Source organism: Ambystoma mexicanum, chromosome 3q (assembly GCF_040938575.1).
Source record: "Ambystoma mexicanum isolate Mex_15411 chromosome 3q, UKY_AmexF1_1, whole genome shotgun sequence".
Classification (NCBI taxonomy): Eukaryota; Metazoa; Chordata; class Amphibia; order Caudata; family Ambystomatidae; genus Ambystoma; species Ambystoma mexicanum.
Window position 1 is genome coordinate 1,193,310,374 of NC_090926.1, and position 17,508 is coordinate 1,193,327,881.

The 17,508-nt window shown below is 43.2% G+C and overlaps 1 protein-coding gene across 3 annotated transcripts in view; it reads right to left on the reverse strand.

Annotated features, from left to right (window-relative positions):
- COL5A3 (collagen type V alpha 3 chain) overlaps nt 1–17,508 on the reverse strand; it is an 899,023-nt gene that overhangs the window by 469,736 nt on the left and 411,779 nt on the right. For all 3 annotated transcript variants that reach the window (XM_069604041.1, XM_069604040.1, XM_069604039.1), the window contains one exon: nt 2,180–2,233. In XM_069604041.1, coding sequence (XP_069460142.1) covers nt 2,180–2,233 — 54 coding nt within the window. The remainder of the gene's footprint in view (nt 1–2,179; nt 2,234–17,508) is intronic.

Below are 17,508 nucleotides of genomic sequence, written 5' to 3' on the forward strand. Positions count from 1 at the left end.
TTGCACGGTTTCTTAGTCAAGAGCAAAAGCTGGATAGCATCTTGCAAGTGAGGTGGAAAAGACAATCTTCGAATAGCAAGGTCCTGTGAAACAAAAGACATTATTTCCAGTCAGCGGGTGCTAGATGATAAAAGGCACTTAATTGAACTACCAAAAGCCTGTGAATGGAAAAGACAATGTTTTGCTCATCATGGCTTGTGTCTGCAAGTGTTTTCGCTCTTACTGTTTAAAAAGGGCATGAATCTTTTCTTGAAGAAGTTGACAGCGCAGCAACTTTTCACTTAATAATAGTTGCAGAAAGAGACTAGTAATAGAACTCATTATCCTAGGATAAATACGCTGAGTACTCAAGAGTTAGTCATTTTAGAAAAAATATTCAATGTGACTAAATCACGCATCTAAGCAATTAGCAGAGGTGAGCAGGTAATAGACTTAATAACTATAGTTGTATTTTCAAGAGGTTAGGTCTTGTACAGTGTATATGTAACCAGGTGCATTTGCTTTTACTACAGATTCCCTCATTTATTATTTTATCCACAATCCCTTTTCCTTCTTTGGGGTTCTCAACTCAGCTGTTAACAGGGTTGAGCAGGGAACTTCTGGTGAGGGTCTGTGGGATCAGCATCAGTTCCTGCGGATTTCTGCAAGCCAGTCCTGACAAATATGACAGGGAAAGACGGCACCTATAGGCTGTGTCTTCCCAGAATACAGGTGACTGTTTGGTGCAGGAAGCAGATGAAATGGGTGCAGAATGGCCGCACTCATTTCTCTGAGGTTGGTCTCCCATCATTCATTTTCATTTATCAAAAAATCAAAAAAGCCCAGGCGAGAGCACTCTCCCTGTGCGGATGCCTGAATTCCTCACTGGGTGGGCAGTCCAAGTAGATCCCTAGCATTTTTACTACATAATAATTTCATTAACTCCAATATAGTCAAAGAACGTGGGTGGAGCTTGCAGGAATTCGATACCTCAGATCTCTCTCCTAGCGCTGATTAAAGGTAAAGGCGATCAAAAAAATAAGTGGGTAGCACTTACCTTATTGAGGCCAACTCCAAAATCTCTAAAGTGAAGGAGTGTATAAAAAAGAAATTCCCTACTGCTCACCATTCACAGGCCCTGCCTTAAGGCATTGGGGTTTCCATAGTAAACTTGATATCTGGGTGTGTGCTGGGGCCTAAAAGTGTATTGCCAAATTAAAGAGAGTGAAGCCCCTGTTTTAAAAGCACACTCTCTATAGAGAGTGGGAAAGTGGATGTTGGCAGAAGATTCTTCTTTGAACAGCAGTGAAGGAAAAAGGGTTCCAACTATATAAAATGTGTTTAGTTCTTAAAGGTTTGTTGTGCTCCAACACTGCTAGCATTGTCAAGTGCGCAGGGATTACAAAATAAAGAGCGTGGCAGGTGAGAAATGTCTGACTACTCGAATTGTTTAGCATGGCATTTAAATCAAACTTCATGTAAAGGATATTGCCAAGCATATGATCCGGTCATGTTTCAAGATGCTGTTTACATTTTTACATTGTATATTATGAATGACCCCTTCATTTGAAGTGCTTATTCAACATATGTGTCTTTTTACATGAGAGCAGGATTGAAAATACACATGTGGAGTTTTGAATATTTGTGAATTCTATTACCAAAAAGTGAATAGTGTTCTACTTATTTCTATTGAAGCTTTGTTTTGTGCCACAGAGTAAGGTTGTGTGGTGTCTGGTTTTGTGAATATATATGTATTTTACATATTAATTAATACAAATATATTATCCCTACCCACCGGCCTGGTTTTTGGCTTACCTTTTGCTAAAAGAGGGAGGAATCTACCTAGTATGATATGGTTCATAGACAGGGCTAGATTGAATTAAATAAACAGGTATTTAGGTGTGTCGCTTTTGATTGAGGGTGAGGGGGTGAATTCCCTGCATTAACTGTTGCTCTATAAATATACCATACATAGTTATTGGTTTACCTTCAAACACTGAACACACTACATAGTGGTATTGAATCATGATGTTTTTATATGGTTTTATGGTGCTTATCCTGTTTTGTGTGTCTTAAATACTATTTAGTGTATGAGTTAGATTTCAGAATTTAGGTTTCCTACTTTTTGGTAGGATATAAACATTCTCATTTACAGGGCATGGTTTCTTCATGAAGTTTGTTAACAGTTAATCAGGTTTACCTTTCCTCCAGTTTCTCCAGGAACACCCCGTCCTCCATCAGCACCAGCCCGTCCCTAAAATAAGAACAGTAGAATGCTCATTTAATAATGCAGCAAGTGCTAGCAATTTAACATATACAGGAGCGTCTAGTTGGAAGAGTTGTTAACTTAAACTATGCTAACATTGTTGTTATCCAATAAAACATAGCCAGGTCAATGGAATATTATGTAGGTTCGCAATGTATTGACCAACTTGATTTTACATGACACAGAAGACCAGTACTGACCTCACAGGCAAAAGAACACTCAATAAATGGAAAAAAAGGCTATGGTCACATTTATTCAAAACACAAACTATATACCAAAATATTTACAATACAATAGGACCACTTCCTTGAGACAAGGCATAATACACTTTGAAGAGGAAGGGCCGAAATCTACTACTGCCCCCTCACCCCAGACACATGAACAAGAAAGATGAGCAGAAAGGATAATTAGCACACTTCCCATTTTGCACCAATTACCAGTGTGCCCATGGGTGACAAATATGTTGAAAGATACCCACCTCACCAACACTGCAACCTAAAAACAACTCAAACCTTGCCCAGAGTGAAGAGCTTCTGAGTGCTAGCAGAGACACTTTAATTGACAGTATTGACTACAAGCGCTAAGAAGACATGCTACATTAGCCTCAATGCAGCAATACCGCCATGCAGAATCTACAAAAAACAAGAATTCCTGTTTAAAGGCTTGTAGATGCTCACATGAATCTACCCTATAGCGAAGCAAAAGTATTGGGACCACCTAGCAGTGCTATAACTCATTAATACATGCAGTTTAACATGGCACAGTGGAAGTCATGACTGGCTTAGGAAAATTACAGCAAGTACTCTTGTCTCAGCAGTGTTGGGGTTTCGTGCAGGCCTCAGAAATGCACCTCACAAATCCAGGAGCAGCTCAAGGCCGTGTAGCAAGATAACATTATTTTTCTTTGAACAACAGTGAACTGAAGCACAGACAGCCTTAATAATTCATATAAAATACAGCTAATTCAACCCAGAGAATGGAGACAAGACACGTGACTCAGTGGAACTGCCAGCCAGCCAAAGACTCTTCTATGAGAACGAAAAGACAAGCTCGTAAAAGCAGACCTGATTTGCAACAATGTGTAACAAGAATGCCTGCATGTTGCATTTGAAAACCAGAGCATTCAAAAACAGTGGTTATTCACACATACTTATGACGCAGAAGAGCCAGTTACTTTTATGTGGGGAAACGCACATTTCGAGCTGGGAGCAGATTTTGTCTCAGGCTTGGAGACCTTAGCTCTGGCCAATCACCATTCGAGGCCCCAGGGGTGGCAGAGTTTTGAACACTGACCCGATGGGAAGACCTTCACAGTGCAACATTTTAGAATTAGGTCATTGGGAAATAGCCAGGCCAGCCCCTCTGACAACATAGGACCAATTAACAGGGTTTCTATAAGGGGGCTATATGTGGCCAATCACTCAACAACCAATCTTAGGATGAGATGGGTTTCTGGAAACTGGCCCAAGTGTGATGTCAGTATGATGCTGTTGTGTTACAAAGCTGGCTTGCAAGCCAGTCCCTCTGAGAGAGTGCTTGGATGTCTGTCCCTGCGCAAATCCCTGTGTGTTTTTGGTCAATAAACCACAGTTTGAAATTTGCTGTTTGCTTGGACTCCTGATGCATTCATTTTTTGAAGAAGGGAGGTGTTGGGCCTCTCATGAGTTCTGAACCACGGGACTCCCAGAAGCCCCACCCCTTCCTGGGGGCCCACTTCTACCAATCACAGGGAATCGCCCAGACATGTTCTGGAATTTGGTTAAGTGAAGAGGAGTGGAGTCCTTTTTTGCAAGCTCAGCCAATAGCTGAAAAGGCACAGGTTTCTCACTTTTTAGACTTGTACACCTCTACTGAAGAAGGTAATATTACCTCTTATGAGGGGTCAATTTGGTGTGGTGCAATAAATTGTGTAATGGATGATATAATAGTCCTGATTAATCACAGCAAAAAATCGGGACACATTGATTGTCTGCGATGACACTAAAATCAGATGTATTCATGTAGGCAAAAATCCTTTCGGCCTTGTTGTGTAACATTTTATCCACTCAAATGATTCCCTTTCTTGGAACCTGGCAACATTGATTTTGGTCTTTAAGGGGCAGGGGTGAGGGGCCAGGTTGTCTGCCCTAAATTATAAACCGATTTCACTGTTGGATGCAACAAACAAAATCTTTGCTAAAATGTTCCTTGGTGTACTTCAAATTTGGTCTAGAAAATGTGGTAATTTGGACTCTTACCAAGCTGGATTTAAAAAAGGGTGGGGAAAGGCCGTAACAATTTTGTGGTTTCATTGTTGGAAGTCCAAGCAAGGACGCAGACAAAAGTACAGTATCTTGCTTTGCTTGATGTGAGTAAAGCATTCGACTGTGTGAATCGAGCAACTATCTGGAAAGAGCTATCTAACTGTGGCTGCCCAGTCTCTCTTATTGATATTCTAGTGGCCCTACATATGAACACAAAAATAAGGGTTAGGCTGGTGACCCAAGGACATGCACGCAATGGATTGATACAAATTGGGGTCTCCACCCAAGGTTGTGTCCTAGCCCCCTTTCTGTTCAATTTTTACATCAAGGATATGGGGTCTTGCTGGAACTTAAAATGCACTAACCCTCCTAAATTAGGTCACACAAAAATGGAATATCTGAATTATGCAGATGATACCATCATCTTCGATTTGACGTGCTTTAGATGCTCTTAATGTTTATCTAACAGAATTGGATCTTATTATAAGCATTGTAAAATCAAAGATACTGATCCTGAATGCGGGTAAAGCCTCAAGGAAATCTTTTAAATGGAGTATTTTAAATCAAAACCTGGAGGTGGTAAATGATTTTAAATATTTGGGAAGTTGCATCTACTCAGGAATTCAAAAATGTCATTGTACAGAGAGAAAAGAGCGATATTCTTAGCATCTGCCTCCATTCTGATACTGTTTGATCACAAATTTGGAAGGTATTCAGTTTTACCTATAATTAAATTATATAGACAGAAGTTGGTACCTAAACTAATTTTTGGCACTGAGACTACTACCAGGGACATTCCCTGGTCTAAGTTAGATGCTCTCCTGTGGAGAAAAGTGCTTTGGTTGTCGAGTTCAGTACCAATGGTGGGTATTAGATACGAACTAGGTTTACTTCCTCTGGTTACGTTCGAATAGTGGAAGATGTTACAACTCTTATGCCTCAGCTCTATACCCCTCCCCAGTCTTTCGTCCATGTCAACTTGGGAATTGAAATGGACAAAAGAACATGTAAAACGGTGTTGAATTGGAAATGCAAGTGTGAGGGTTGGCTTCCCAACAAGGTGAATTTAAAACTTTACAGACTGAAATGGATCAAGACAAGGGACGTTTTAATGGGTTACCAATGCTTTAATGATCATTTTAATTGGAATCTAAAACAATGTATAGTAATTGCTCCCTGCTTGACCAAACATCCATCAAGGGATTTCAGAACTAAAGTACTAAGATTTAAATTAAATGTGTTGCCATTCTTGGACGTCCTAGGCAGGAAGCAGACGTCCCTGATGGACCAAAGATTATGTTGCCATTGTGGTCTTGATATTGAGACCCTAAAACATTTATGTATGGAGTGCACTGCTCTTGAAGATGTCCGATAGGAGAAGTTGAACAGATTTATGCACAGTCAGGAAGTGACTGACTGGGGCCAACCAGTTGTGAGTGCATATTTTAAATACCAATGAAATTCCATTGCTAATTGCAATTGTAGATTTTGTAGAATTCGTTGGGCTGATTTTAGTATTAGTACTTAGTTTAAATTTTAAAACGCAGTTCTAAATTGTTCATGAATTGATTTGTAAGCCTCTTTGCTTGTAATTAATTGAATGTATAATAGGACATGGAAAGTGATATTTCTGAGGTTTAGACACCTGTCTTCATCAGAGTAACATTGTGGAATGGTTGTCAGCAGCAAAGATTGTTTCCTGAGGAGTTCGTATTCCAGCATAAATAGAATCATTTAAATATTTTTACGAAAAATTATATTTGCTGAAAACATTGTGGTGTGCTCAAGTATCCCTCAGGGTAACTTTGCCATTGAAGTAATAGAGTGAACCATCTTCATCGAACTCCAATTTCATTGAATACTGCAGAATGAAAATGTTGCACAGCTCTACCTATAATCTGAGCACTATGAACTTGATAGATTTCTCTCAGAGACCAATATTGAGGATGTGCTTGTACTGCGCTGGGGTTTTCTGACAGCCCTGCTGAGTGTTAGTAAGTGTTCCTTCCTTACTGACAGATTTTGGATGTGCCACAATTTGACCACTGTGCAACCAATGGGAAATATTTGTGCACTCCAACATTTATAGACCTTAGCAGCCGGTGGGTTGCTTCTCATGCGATGTGCGTCTGTCCTGATTTTCTACTGAATCAGTTAAAGAGAGTCAGATGTCACTGATCATGAACTATAGGTCAGAGGAAATACAACTATTCTGAAATGTAAGTCTAAGCACATATTGGAAACCACATATTGGAAGCACATATTGCAAACCTCACAACTAATACAAAAAGGGGTGTGGAATAGTTCTCAAGAAAAGAAAGAAGTGTTTTCAAATCATATGTCAGGATGCGATAGCTTGGGTCTCCCTTCCCCATGTTTTGGACACAGGGTAAGATAGGAGCTCGGAGCACAGTACAGTCTCAGACCTCTTCAGCATGAGATGACAGTTCGAATGGCAGCTCTTAGGACCGTCGATGGACAAGTCTTGTTTCCTTGAAAGTCTATTGCCTTCGAGGACCCGAGATCTTCAACTAACAAAAACAAAAGTTCCTTTAACAAATGAAAGTTTGTTTCCAATGTTCGCTGGGTCATGGTTTCACCCATGGGTCTCCCTCTTCTGGGCACTGACCCTTCTCAATTGTTTATCACAGTTCACGTAGGGTGATGGCTTCACCCCTGGATCCCCCTTGTCTGGGCGCTGACCCCTCTCTCTTGTATCGTATTCCACAAATCTTGGTGTCTTTTCAAACAGTTCCAAACACACTGTTTCTTGGGACTTTAGACTGTCACCCTATTGGGATTTGCTTCCCTTGTTTCTTCTTACTGCTGGATTAACTTCCCTTTCTTTCACTTAGTTTGTAGATCAAAGTTTTTCGATTGTACAGGGATTATGCTTGACCCTCTGTATGACCACTTTGACCTATTTCTCCGGCCCTCCTACTCCTTATGGTATCTGTAGTTCCTCTCTCTCTCTTATGGGGCTTGACCAGGGTCTCTTGAGGTAGCACCCACGTTGTGCCGGTTTCTCTATGCTGCTGGTTTCCCCTGCACACTTTTTACAGGTCATTCAAAGTTTATCAACTTTGGTTCAAAACTTGCCACTTTGTGATTTTTACTCAGCACAGCCCGGGTCTTATCGGTTCTCCCCTCGACTCACCGGCTGTGATGAACCGCCGCTTGGCCTTTCTTCTTCATTGCAGTCAAGGCCGGTACCACGGTCACAGCAGATTCCCTCGCTCCTGCTTATCAGCGTAGGCTTGCCCCGTGTACCGTTGACATCTCTTTCAAGACACTTGTGCTATTGTTCACGGTCTTAGGCTCTCTTCCACAAAGGTTCCACAGGTCTGGGACGAAAAGGGCAAGGTCACTTCTCTTCTCGTCACCCTCTCGAGTCCTGGCACCTTTCTCCTTCGCTTGAACTGCCGCGCCTGATTAGCCGTTTCGTTGTGATGTCTGCTGTGCTTGTCCTGTGCTCTCTGACTCTACCTTTTATCCCTGTGGGGAAGGGAAAGGGGCGTCAGGTGTGTGCGATTCTGATCAATTGCCTGACTCTGCCTGACCCTTGTATTGGGACTTGTCAGGTAAACGGCTCTGGTGTTGGTCCGTTGTCCTTTGTATTATGCAAATGTGTTCATGTTGGAAAGGTTGTGGGCAGTGGTTTAGAATGTCCATGCGAGAGGAGGGGGAAAAGGTGTCAAAGGAATGGGTATACCGCATCTTACCCATCGGTGTTCCACTCCCCGAGGACCACCCATCCAGCTGTTCCTCCCTCGGGAACTGGATCCTATAGCGATGGCTGTGTCCTTGCCACCTGGATGACGGATCCCCAGGGACTAGCTGGGGAGACACCTTCAGGTTTCTCACAAAACCCAGCAGGCACATAAGGCACAAGTGAAGACAAGACAAGAACTGTAACAGAAATATCCAGGGGAAAATGGAGGTCAAAGTGAGCAAGGTTCAGGACAGATAATCCAAAGAAAGAAGAAACGCGAGAAAACTAGCATCTGAAACTGGAAACTGCACACTGGTAACAAGGAACAGTAGTGGGATAACAAGGGCAGGACTGAAGACAGATAACAAGGAAACTAGCTCTGAATTGGGAAAATAAGGGCAGAACTGAAGAATCAAGCAAGCTAAAGCCAGGTAACACGGGAAATGGGCACAGAACAAGGAACTTCAGGCAGGGAAGAAGATTATTGGTGGTAGAGAGCAAAGGATTGTAGACAGGGAATGGAGGACTGCATGAAGGGGTGCAGGGCTGCAGTGCAGGAAGCACAGAGGAGCATGGCAAAAGGCATGGGAGTGAAGGCATAGTAGCTGGGCGGCAAGGCAGGGGGCACAGGGCTCCGGAACAGGAGCTGGTTGTCAAGACAACAGGACACAGCAGAAATCCATTGCCTTAACCCAGCTTGGAGAGAACCAGCGCTTGGACTGTGGTACGTAAGTCATCATGAGGAAGGATGTCTGATTCTTTGTAGGAGGTGTATTTGTAGATTGCATGTTTTTGTTACAGCAGCTACGTGGTGTAAGAGTGAAAGACGAGGCTCGATGGTGAAGCCAAGGGATTTGACAGGCGTTGAGAGGCATATGTGTGGGTTGAGCGTGGTGATACAGGACGTGAGTTTGGGTTTCTGTATGGGGGACAGATGAGGAGGTATTACATTTTGGAAGGGTTGAGCTTGAATAAGAGGGTCTGAGCGGGATGAGATTTGGAAGTATATTTGTGTGTCATCTGTATATTGGTTGAAATGGATGTTGTATTTGCTAAGGGTTTGTCCGAGGGATGCAGCATATAGGTTAAAGTGGAGTGGAAACACAGAGGAGTCTTGCATGATGTTATACTTGAACGACGTAGGGTCAGATCAATAGGGGTGCATGGAGTTAAAGTGTGTCCTGTCATTAAGGAAGGAGATGTACCAGTCATGGAGTGTGCCTGAGAGTTTCATATTGTGGTATAGGATGTTGACTAGAATGGTATGGTTGATGGTGTCGAAGGCTGCAGAGAAGTCAAAGAGTACGAGTAGTTCGGTGTATCCTTTGATAGTGATGTTGTGGAGTTCATCGAGGATATGATGTGTAGTGGTCCCAGTCCTGTATCCATGTCAATAGCCAGAATGGAATGGGTTGAGAAGGTTGTTTGTGGTAATGTGTTGTTGCCGTTGGGTAGTGACAAAGTGTTCCATGATTCTGGTGAGGTATGGCAGGATAGTGATGGGGCAGCCATTTTGAGTAGGGGTGAGATTTGTCCAGTTTTGAAAGCTGAAGGGATAGTACCACGTGGCAGATAGGAGTTAATGGTATTGGAGCAGTAGGGAGTGAGGGTGGTGATGCAATTGAATATGGCTTGAGGTTGGCAGGCATCATCCAGGTGTGCAGGTTTTGATTTGGTGGTATGGGTGATGAGGGTGTCTTTGTGAATGGGTTGGAAGGTGTTCCATGTAATGGAATGTTTGGGAGTGGGGATGGGTGTGGGAGAGCAGAGTGGAAGATTAGCCTTAAGTGAATTTTGGAGTTGAAATAGTTAATGAGGGAATTGCATACTGTAGTGGATGGGGTGTGGAAGGTGTGGATGGTAGTTTGGAGAGGGATTTGACAATGTGGAATGGTGTCTGTGTACGATTGGTGCATTCATGGATGTAATAGTCGACTTTGACATTGGGTATGGCTTTTTTGCATTTGTTGTGGCAGTGGTTGAATGATGTTCTGGTGCCAGGGCATATGTTCTTTTGTCAGGTTCTTGCTAGGAGTCTTTCTTCCTGCTTGATAGAGAGGAAGGTGCTTTAGAAGCATGATCTATAGTGGTGGCTGTTAGGTTTTTGTGATTTATGGCAGGCAATTTTGTGTGTAAGGATAGAGTTGTAACTGTTGATGAAAGTGGAGCGGTGTGCATGTGGAGAAGATGGGGTGTTATGAGTGATGCTAAGGCTGTGTATATAATGTTTTTGGTTTGTCTGGCTGGGGGATGTGTGGCAGGTGGATAGCAAAGTGGTCTGACCACAACACCAGATTCGATTTTTCTGAAAGACAGAGATCTTTGCTTGAAATCAAAACCCAGGCTGTTGCGTGTGAGGCAGGTGACAGGTTGGGTGAGGTCATAGGAGATGAGTGGAGTGAGGATAGTCTTTACTATGGGGTTGTTGTCTTGATGGGAACTACCAGGGTTAAAGTTGCCATGGTAGATGTTGATGCAGGGGGAGCTGTGGTTGTTAGTTGTGAAGTCAGTCCAGTCTGTGTGGAAGTTGGGATTGTGTGTTGAGGGGCAGCATATGAGGTGGAGTACGGTGGGGTGAGATGGAAGGGAGGAAGTGAGAGTGCTTCAAAGGATGTGTATGGGGTGTGTGGGGTTGTTAAGTGTGAGAGACTCTTTATATATGAGGTGAGGGGGATAGCTCGGGGGCAATGCGTTTATCTTGGAAGAAAGACCGCGCAGCGCAACAGAGGTTTGAATCCCGATCCTGCACTTAGAAACCAATCTCTGGTGTTGCGCGAATCATAAAAGAACAATTATAATTATAATGATGGTAATACCACCACCTAGTTTGCGTGGGCAATCCGTCCCTGTGGCGGATGAGATTGTTCAGGGAAAATGGGTGTGTAGTGGGGTTTGAGCAATGTTTCTGTAAGGAAGAGTATTTCTGGAGAGTGTGCGCTAATGTGTTTCTTGATTTCATGTGTGTAAAGAGGTGCAGAGTCGCAGTTGTGTAGAATGTCAATGTATACAATTAGTTGTTTTAGTGGAGTGTCGTTTTAGAGTTTCATTTGAATGCTGCTTGTTTGCTTTGTATAGGGCATGTTTTGTGGTGAGCAGTGGTAAAAAGGGGCTAACAGGGAACACAGAATGACAAAATGGAAAAGATAACAGCATGAACCGTTAGGTCTGTCCACTCTTTGCTCTGGACGCCTGGGAAGGCAAATTGCTTTAATTCCAAACTAAGCCAGAAGTACTTCAACAGGAAAGAGGTATAAACAGGAAACAGGACAGTGAAAGCAATAACTGCAGGATCACCGAAATCTGGTAAGTACCAGGATGGAGGACTGCAAGGGGAGCTTCAAGCTACGAAATAGCACCCCTATTGGGGAGGGGGCTTGTTCCCTCCAATCTGCCTTTAACTGGACGCCCCGGGCAGGAGTCCTCTAAGTGATTTTCTAATAATGCTTGTCAAGGGCTACATCATCAGCCCATAGATTGATCCTGGATGGTTCTTGTAGGTGCCCTAACATCTACAGGCAGCCTCAGGCAGCTGAAAAGACTGCCTCTGGCGGTGTTCTGCTGATCTCAGCTCAGTTTAAGACCCTTCTCAAGATGAAAAGAACATTCAAAGATGGTCGGTTTTGGAATCAGTGGGCATGTGATCAGCCCGTAGATCTACCATGGATGGTTCTTGTGGGTCCCCTCACCTCTAGAGGCAGAGTCAGTCACTTTGATATTGAGGTCGGGGCTTTCCAGTAGTTTAATATGCACACACATGAGGGGGTGAAGGATAATGTATGTTAACCAGTTCGTGCAAAATGAAAGAGTTGTCTGACCAGGTCAGTGATTATTTTGTGAGAGTTTAAGTTTCTATATTGAGGGAGAACAGTATATTAAGAGTGTGACCTGTTTTATGGGTTACTCCAAATACTTCCAATGAAATCCGAGGTATTTATACTTTTCAGAAGGTGAAATGTTGGTTTGCACTACTTTCTATCAACTCATTTATTGAGGACGTCTGTTATCAGACGTTTTGGAGATGATGCTTGTAAGAAGACTGCTTTGAGGAACTCCTCCATGAATGAGATACCTTGCTGTATTGTGGTGTAACACTACCACAATAAAGGAACTATTTGAGAGAATTGTGCAGAGAGTGAAAACAACACATTCATTGGAGCAGCAATATGTGTGTTGTGTATTTTCAAACAGGATACATTTAAGTCATAGGGTAGGGCGGGGGGTGGGAGGGACTGTTTAGTTTGTAGACTACTAGCCAGGCATTAAAGTCACTCACCCACATTTGTGAATGTTACTTCTTCACATGCACAGAACACACTATTCTTACTTGTTACTAGGTGTGAGTGAAATGACCACTAGCAAAACGGAATTGATGAAATTCACCAACAATTCTGTGCCGCCAGCTGGCCGATTATCTACCTTTTCGCCTTGGAAGTTTAGTTTTCCCACGAAATGTTCTGTGGTCAGAAACACAACCAAAAAAGAAATTTCAGGGAAAAAATACATTTAAATGGGCAAAACACCCATTATCTTACCCAAAATTTGATTTAAAAAAAGGGCAGGAAAGGACCTCAAACTGTCAATTCCGATGTGCAGGAGAAAATGGCAGATTTGGAAATTCTGCCTGGAGTCGCCTTATTTTCTCACAGAACAGAACTGAACATGTTCGCTCACCCCATCTCAAGTAAATTATCACTCTCCAGTGGCTAGTGTGTGGTTCACTTATGTGGTCCTTGTGAGACCAGCACCTCCTTTGTGAAGGTGATTTTATAATCTCTGGGGGAGGATGTCACCAATGACAGTTGCACAGTGTTAGGGAGAATTCTCAAAAATGTGCTAATTCCCTCCACCTTAGAGACCCCCAGCAGCTTTGCTGGATGTTGAGGACTTTTTAACCTGGAGAGAGTGTGACCCTTTTTTCACACTCTCTCATGTATTTTAATGTAAATATTTAAATGTGAATTTTTCCTCTGTGTTTCTTTTGGTTATGGAGTCTGACAAACTCCATAGGCATCATTGTGTTACACAGCAACTTCAGTGCAATAGAACATGGAAGTCTTTCAGATTTCCCGAAGGATTGAATACTGTCTCTGGGATAAGCTACTGTTTCCCAGAGCAGTAAAGTGAAATTGACTTTACTTACCATTGTAACTTTCTAGACTCGGCACACACTATCTTACAATAGAAGGCTGGAGGGGTTACTTAGTAACCCTTGTGTCTAGATTCTCATGTAACATTGTTATATTACCCTTTCCTCACTGAATGGCTGGTTGCAGTGGTTTCGTTTGAACTACCATGGTTTGCATTTACCGCAGGCTGCGTTCGCGGCTTCCGTAAAGCAACCGTGGGAGCAATCCTTTTCAAAATGGCACAGAGCCATCTTTGACAAAATGGTCCCCGGTCTTCGCCATGTCTTTGTGGAAAGGTCCTTCTAGAGATTTTCTCTGCGCGCCAAACCAGGTTTGGTCGCTTTGTTCATTTCGCCTTTGGCAGGCTTCAGGAGTGAAACCCGTCTCTGGCTCCAGAGTGTCTGGGGTAGGCAGGAAGTGAGGGAGGTGCCTGAACTCCATCTGCTTAGTCTCCTAGGAGACCCAAACACACTCTGTGGTGATTGGCTGGCTGACTGTCCGGCAAGGACAGCCACCCTGCTGGTTGAGTGACAGCTAGGCTGGAATGAATGGGAGGGAACTGAATAAAAGGCAAGTCTTTTGGCTTGGAAGGCAGTGTCGACCACTGGACAAAGGAACCAAAGAAGAACTTGAAGAAGACACCTGCTGCAACTCCTGGACCGTTGGTTTGCCCGGTGAAGCCCTGCTGCAGTGCCGAAATACCAAGTTGGCATCGACGGAGAAGCCCCTGCTAGGACAACTTCTCCCTTTGAGTTGGTGGGACCAATCAACTCCAATGTAACCCACCTGGACATCCATCTCAGAGCTGGTTGAATTTCCACAGAGTGCTGCTGGAAACCGTATAGCCAGGGAGAGGAACACCAGATTGTGTGCATTGCTTTTAAGCTGGCCTAGGGCTTTTGGAAGATCCTCCGGACTCCCAAGAAGCAGGACTGACCAAGCCTGAGCACCCTCAACAGAGTGCGGGACCCCAGAAGCAAGGAAAGCCGGCATCAACAGCCAGGAATCGCATTGTTGCTATTTGCGGTAGTCGCAAGGAGCTGAAACGCGAAACAGCCACTGAAAGTGAAGTTTGCCAGTTGCTAGTTTTGACTGTCCCAGTGCATTGCAGGAGTCCCTCGACGTCCTCCCTCTTGTCCCCACGACTGAGGCCCAGGAACAGTGAGATCTGCACAGGAACAGAAGTCATCAGCTGCATCTTTTCTTTATTTCTAAGGTACTGTTAAACAAGTCTAAAAGAAGTTACCTCTTACTGTAGAAGTGCTTGTAACTTCAACAACTCGCAAGTCTAATCGGCTTGTGGCCCTAAATTTGATTTTTCTTTTCATCAAAGACTCCTAAGAACTTGTGCAAAGACTTTTCCATTTACTTACCAGAAGTGCTACATCCTATCCAAGACTTTTGCCCATTGACACACGCTTAGCCTAGTGAATTGTATGACAAAAGTGTTTTGCCCTGCTTAAGAAATTTGGGACCTCTTCTGTTCTAATAACCTTCGCCTTTTACCAACTTTTAAGAGTATTCTAAATGCCAACAGTAAGATATTAATGTCCCCAGCATCCTAGTTATTGAAGTCACATGTGAGTGTAGATTTTGTGTGTGGGCCATCCCAAAGGGGTATTTTCTGATTCATAAACTAAGAGTGTGCAGTATGGAAGTGTATTTGTGTGTTGCTATTATATTGCTCCCTTCTAAAGAAGGCTTTAGAACTGACTGATAAATAAATTAATAATTGTTTATGCAAAAAACCTTGAGTGTAAGAGTGTATTTGAATACCTGCAACTGCTCACATTTCCCCTCTTGAGATAAGCCTGGCTGCTCACCACGCTACCGACACTGTGTAGTACAAGTTTATACCAAAAGTTGGGTTGCCTATACTTGTAGTCATAGTTGTTTGTAGTGTTCCCAGAGGGTGCTGCATTCACACAATTATCCCTAACACTAATGTAAAACGGTTGTTTAACAGACACATGCAATGAGCTGGCAGTGGTGCTATTTAAAGAAAGGGTATAATGCAGGGAAATTCACAAATTACATGCGCAATATTCGGATTTGCTAGCACATCCTCTTCATTTGCATATTGTAAAGCTGCCTTTTATTGTCAAAGGGCACTAAAAAGCAATAATGACAGATGTGCACGTTCCTATGCCGGAGTGGAACTACACAGTTTTTAAACATTTTAAGAGCACTGTCCAATTCAAAATCTGGATGCACTTTGAAAAGCCTCATCATGAAAAGCATTCCCATGTGGGTTGTTAGAACAGTCACGGGAGGATGCACAAAGCATAGAAGGGTCATTTGGGATCCTCCCTTTGCATATTACGTCCACAACTGTGCCGATTGCATTTTTTTTAACATTAAGCAGATAGAAATGCTTTTTTTTTTTTTTTTAGAGTAATTTCATGAGGCAGATTCTTTATTGTAATCTGAAACATTAGTGCCAAACACGTATGCCAGGGATGCCATCCACTTTGCACATTTCTGCTGGTTATAGAGGCCCGATTCTCTGTGAATTGGACTACTGAGGTTTGTTGCAATTTGCATTAAGGAGGAGTGGCTTCAGTGACATCATAAAAAAGGCTGAAAAAGCTCAGGAAACTCCCTTTGCAGATGAAGTAGAGTAACAGAATGCACGAAAGGAAGGAGCATCTTTTATGGGAACACAGCAGAGACCAAGCAATAGAGTGCTATAGTGAGCAGTTAGAAGTGAAAGTCCCAACGACTACCAACTAAAGGAAGTTTTTCACCTCATTACGGCACCCTTTTTCTATCAATGGGTTTAAAAAGGACTGCATAACACTGGTGTGTGGTACTGTCAGGTGGGAAACTCCCCAAGCTATGGCAGGTGTTGGTCCCCCCTAACGGGAAGTACTAATAAGACTCAAGGAAAGAGGATGGCTTAGAGGTAGCGAAGATTCCCCTTCTGGGAAGATCTTTTATTCAATGTAACGTTCTCAGCCAGAGTAGGCATGTCTTCCTGCATGAATTCTACACGTTGTCCTACAATTTAGGGCAACACTTGATGGGAAGGAGTTTAGAGCTGCTTAATTCGGATTCACTGTAAGTGGGAAATGGCTAATACCGCGTGGTGTTCTGCCAGAGCTGCTGCCGGCCCACTCGCTAATGTTAAGGCCATTTCCTTCTATCGACGGGAAGTCTCCTGTGCCCGAGATGTCTGTGTACCTTCACTGGACAAGAAACCAAGTCTTAAGAAATTGCGACCTGTGGGCGTTATTTGCTTTCGTTTTTAGGTCCAGGTGTCACTTTGTAGCGCCTTAAGGAGAGATGTCCTATGTTGCCTAAAACGTGGTCTTGAAGAAACCAGCAGTAGGGCAGTCTAGCAGATCAAGAATTGATGCAACATAGCGCCTGGTGCCATTCCAGCATACCTCAAAGGCCCTTCTGTGCATTACATGCGCAACAGAGCTCATTTGAATTGAAACTCTTTTCATACTTGTAATCTCCATAGCTAAGGCGTTGCAGTATCACCACACATTCTGGAAGGGGCCTCAAGACTACATTGTTTTTCCTTAAGCATCCTCTGATGTCCCCTGTGCTTTCAGACCTAATTCCAGACTCCCAATATTCATTTATTTTATTTTTGCATTTTTAAAGCGCTCGCACATCCTGGGGGCATCGAGGTGCTGGTACCGGAATATGGCTTAGTTGCGTATTTATAACACGCCTAGTACCCAGAGGTTTCTAAGTGCGGACCCGTTTCTTTCTTTCGTTAGGATATGGCACCCTAGAAGACTTATACATTTCCTGTCCTGAGTAAGGGACATGACACTGCTGCAGTCTACCTTGTTATGCGCCACTTGTTGGGGGTTGAATGGTTGGTGTTAGTCAACTGTGTTCATTAGAATAACTTAAAAGAAAAAAAAAGATCATTTGAAAGGAGCTTTTTTCTGCAGGGCTAGTTTCAGGTTTGTAGGGCATGATGGCGCGCCGCCCGACAGGCTCCCAAGACCTCCCTGAAGTTCCAATAATCTAGCGAGTAAACAGAGACAGCGTGAAGTGCTGATGGACCGCTTTCAAATAAACACTGAGAGCGCTCGTACTTGTAATATGCTCGCATGAAAAATGATGCAGAGCCCATATCTGTAACAACACATGCTCCCTATTTGGAAGTGTATGTGTTGCATGTTTATTTGGAGGCTTGTGTCCAGTCCTGCTTTTGCA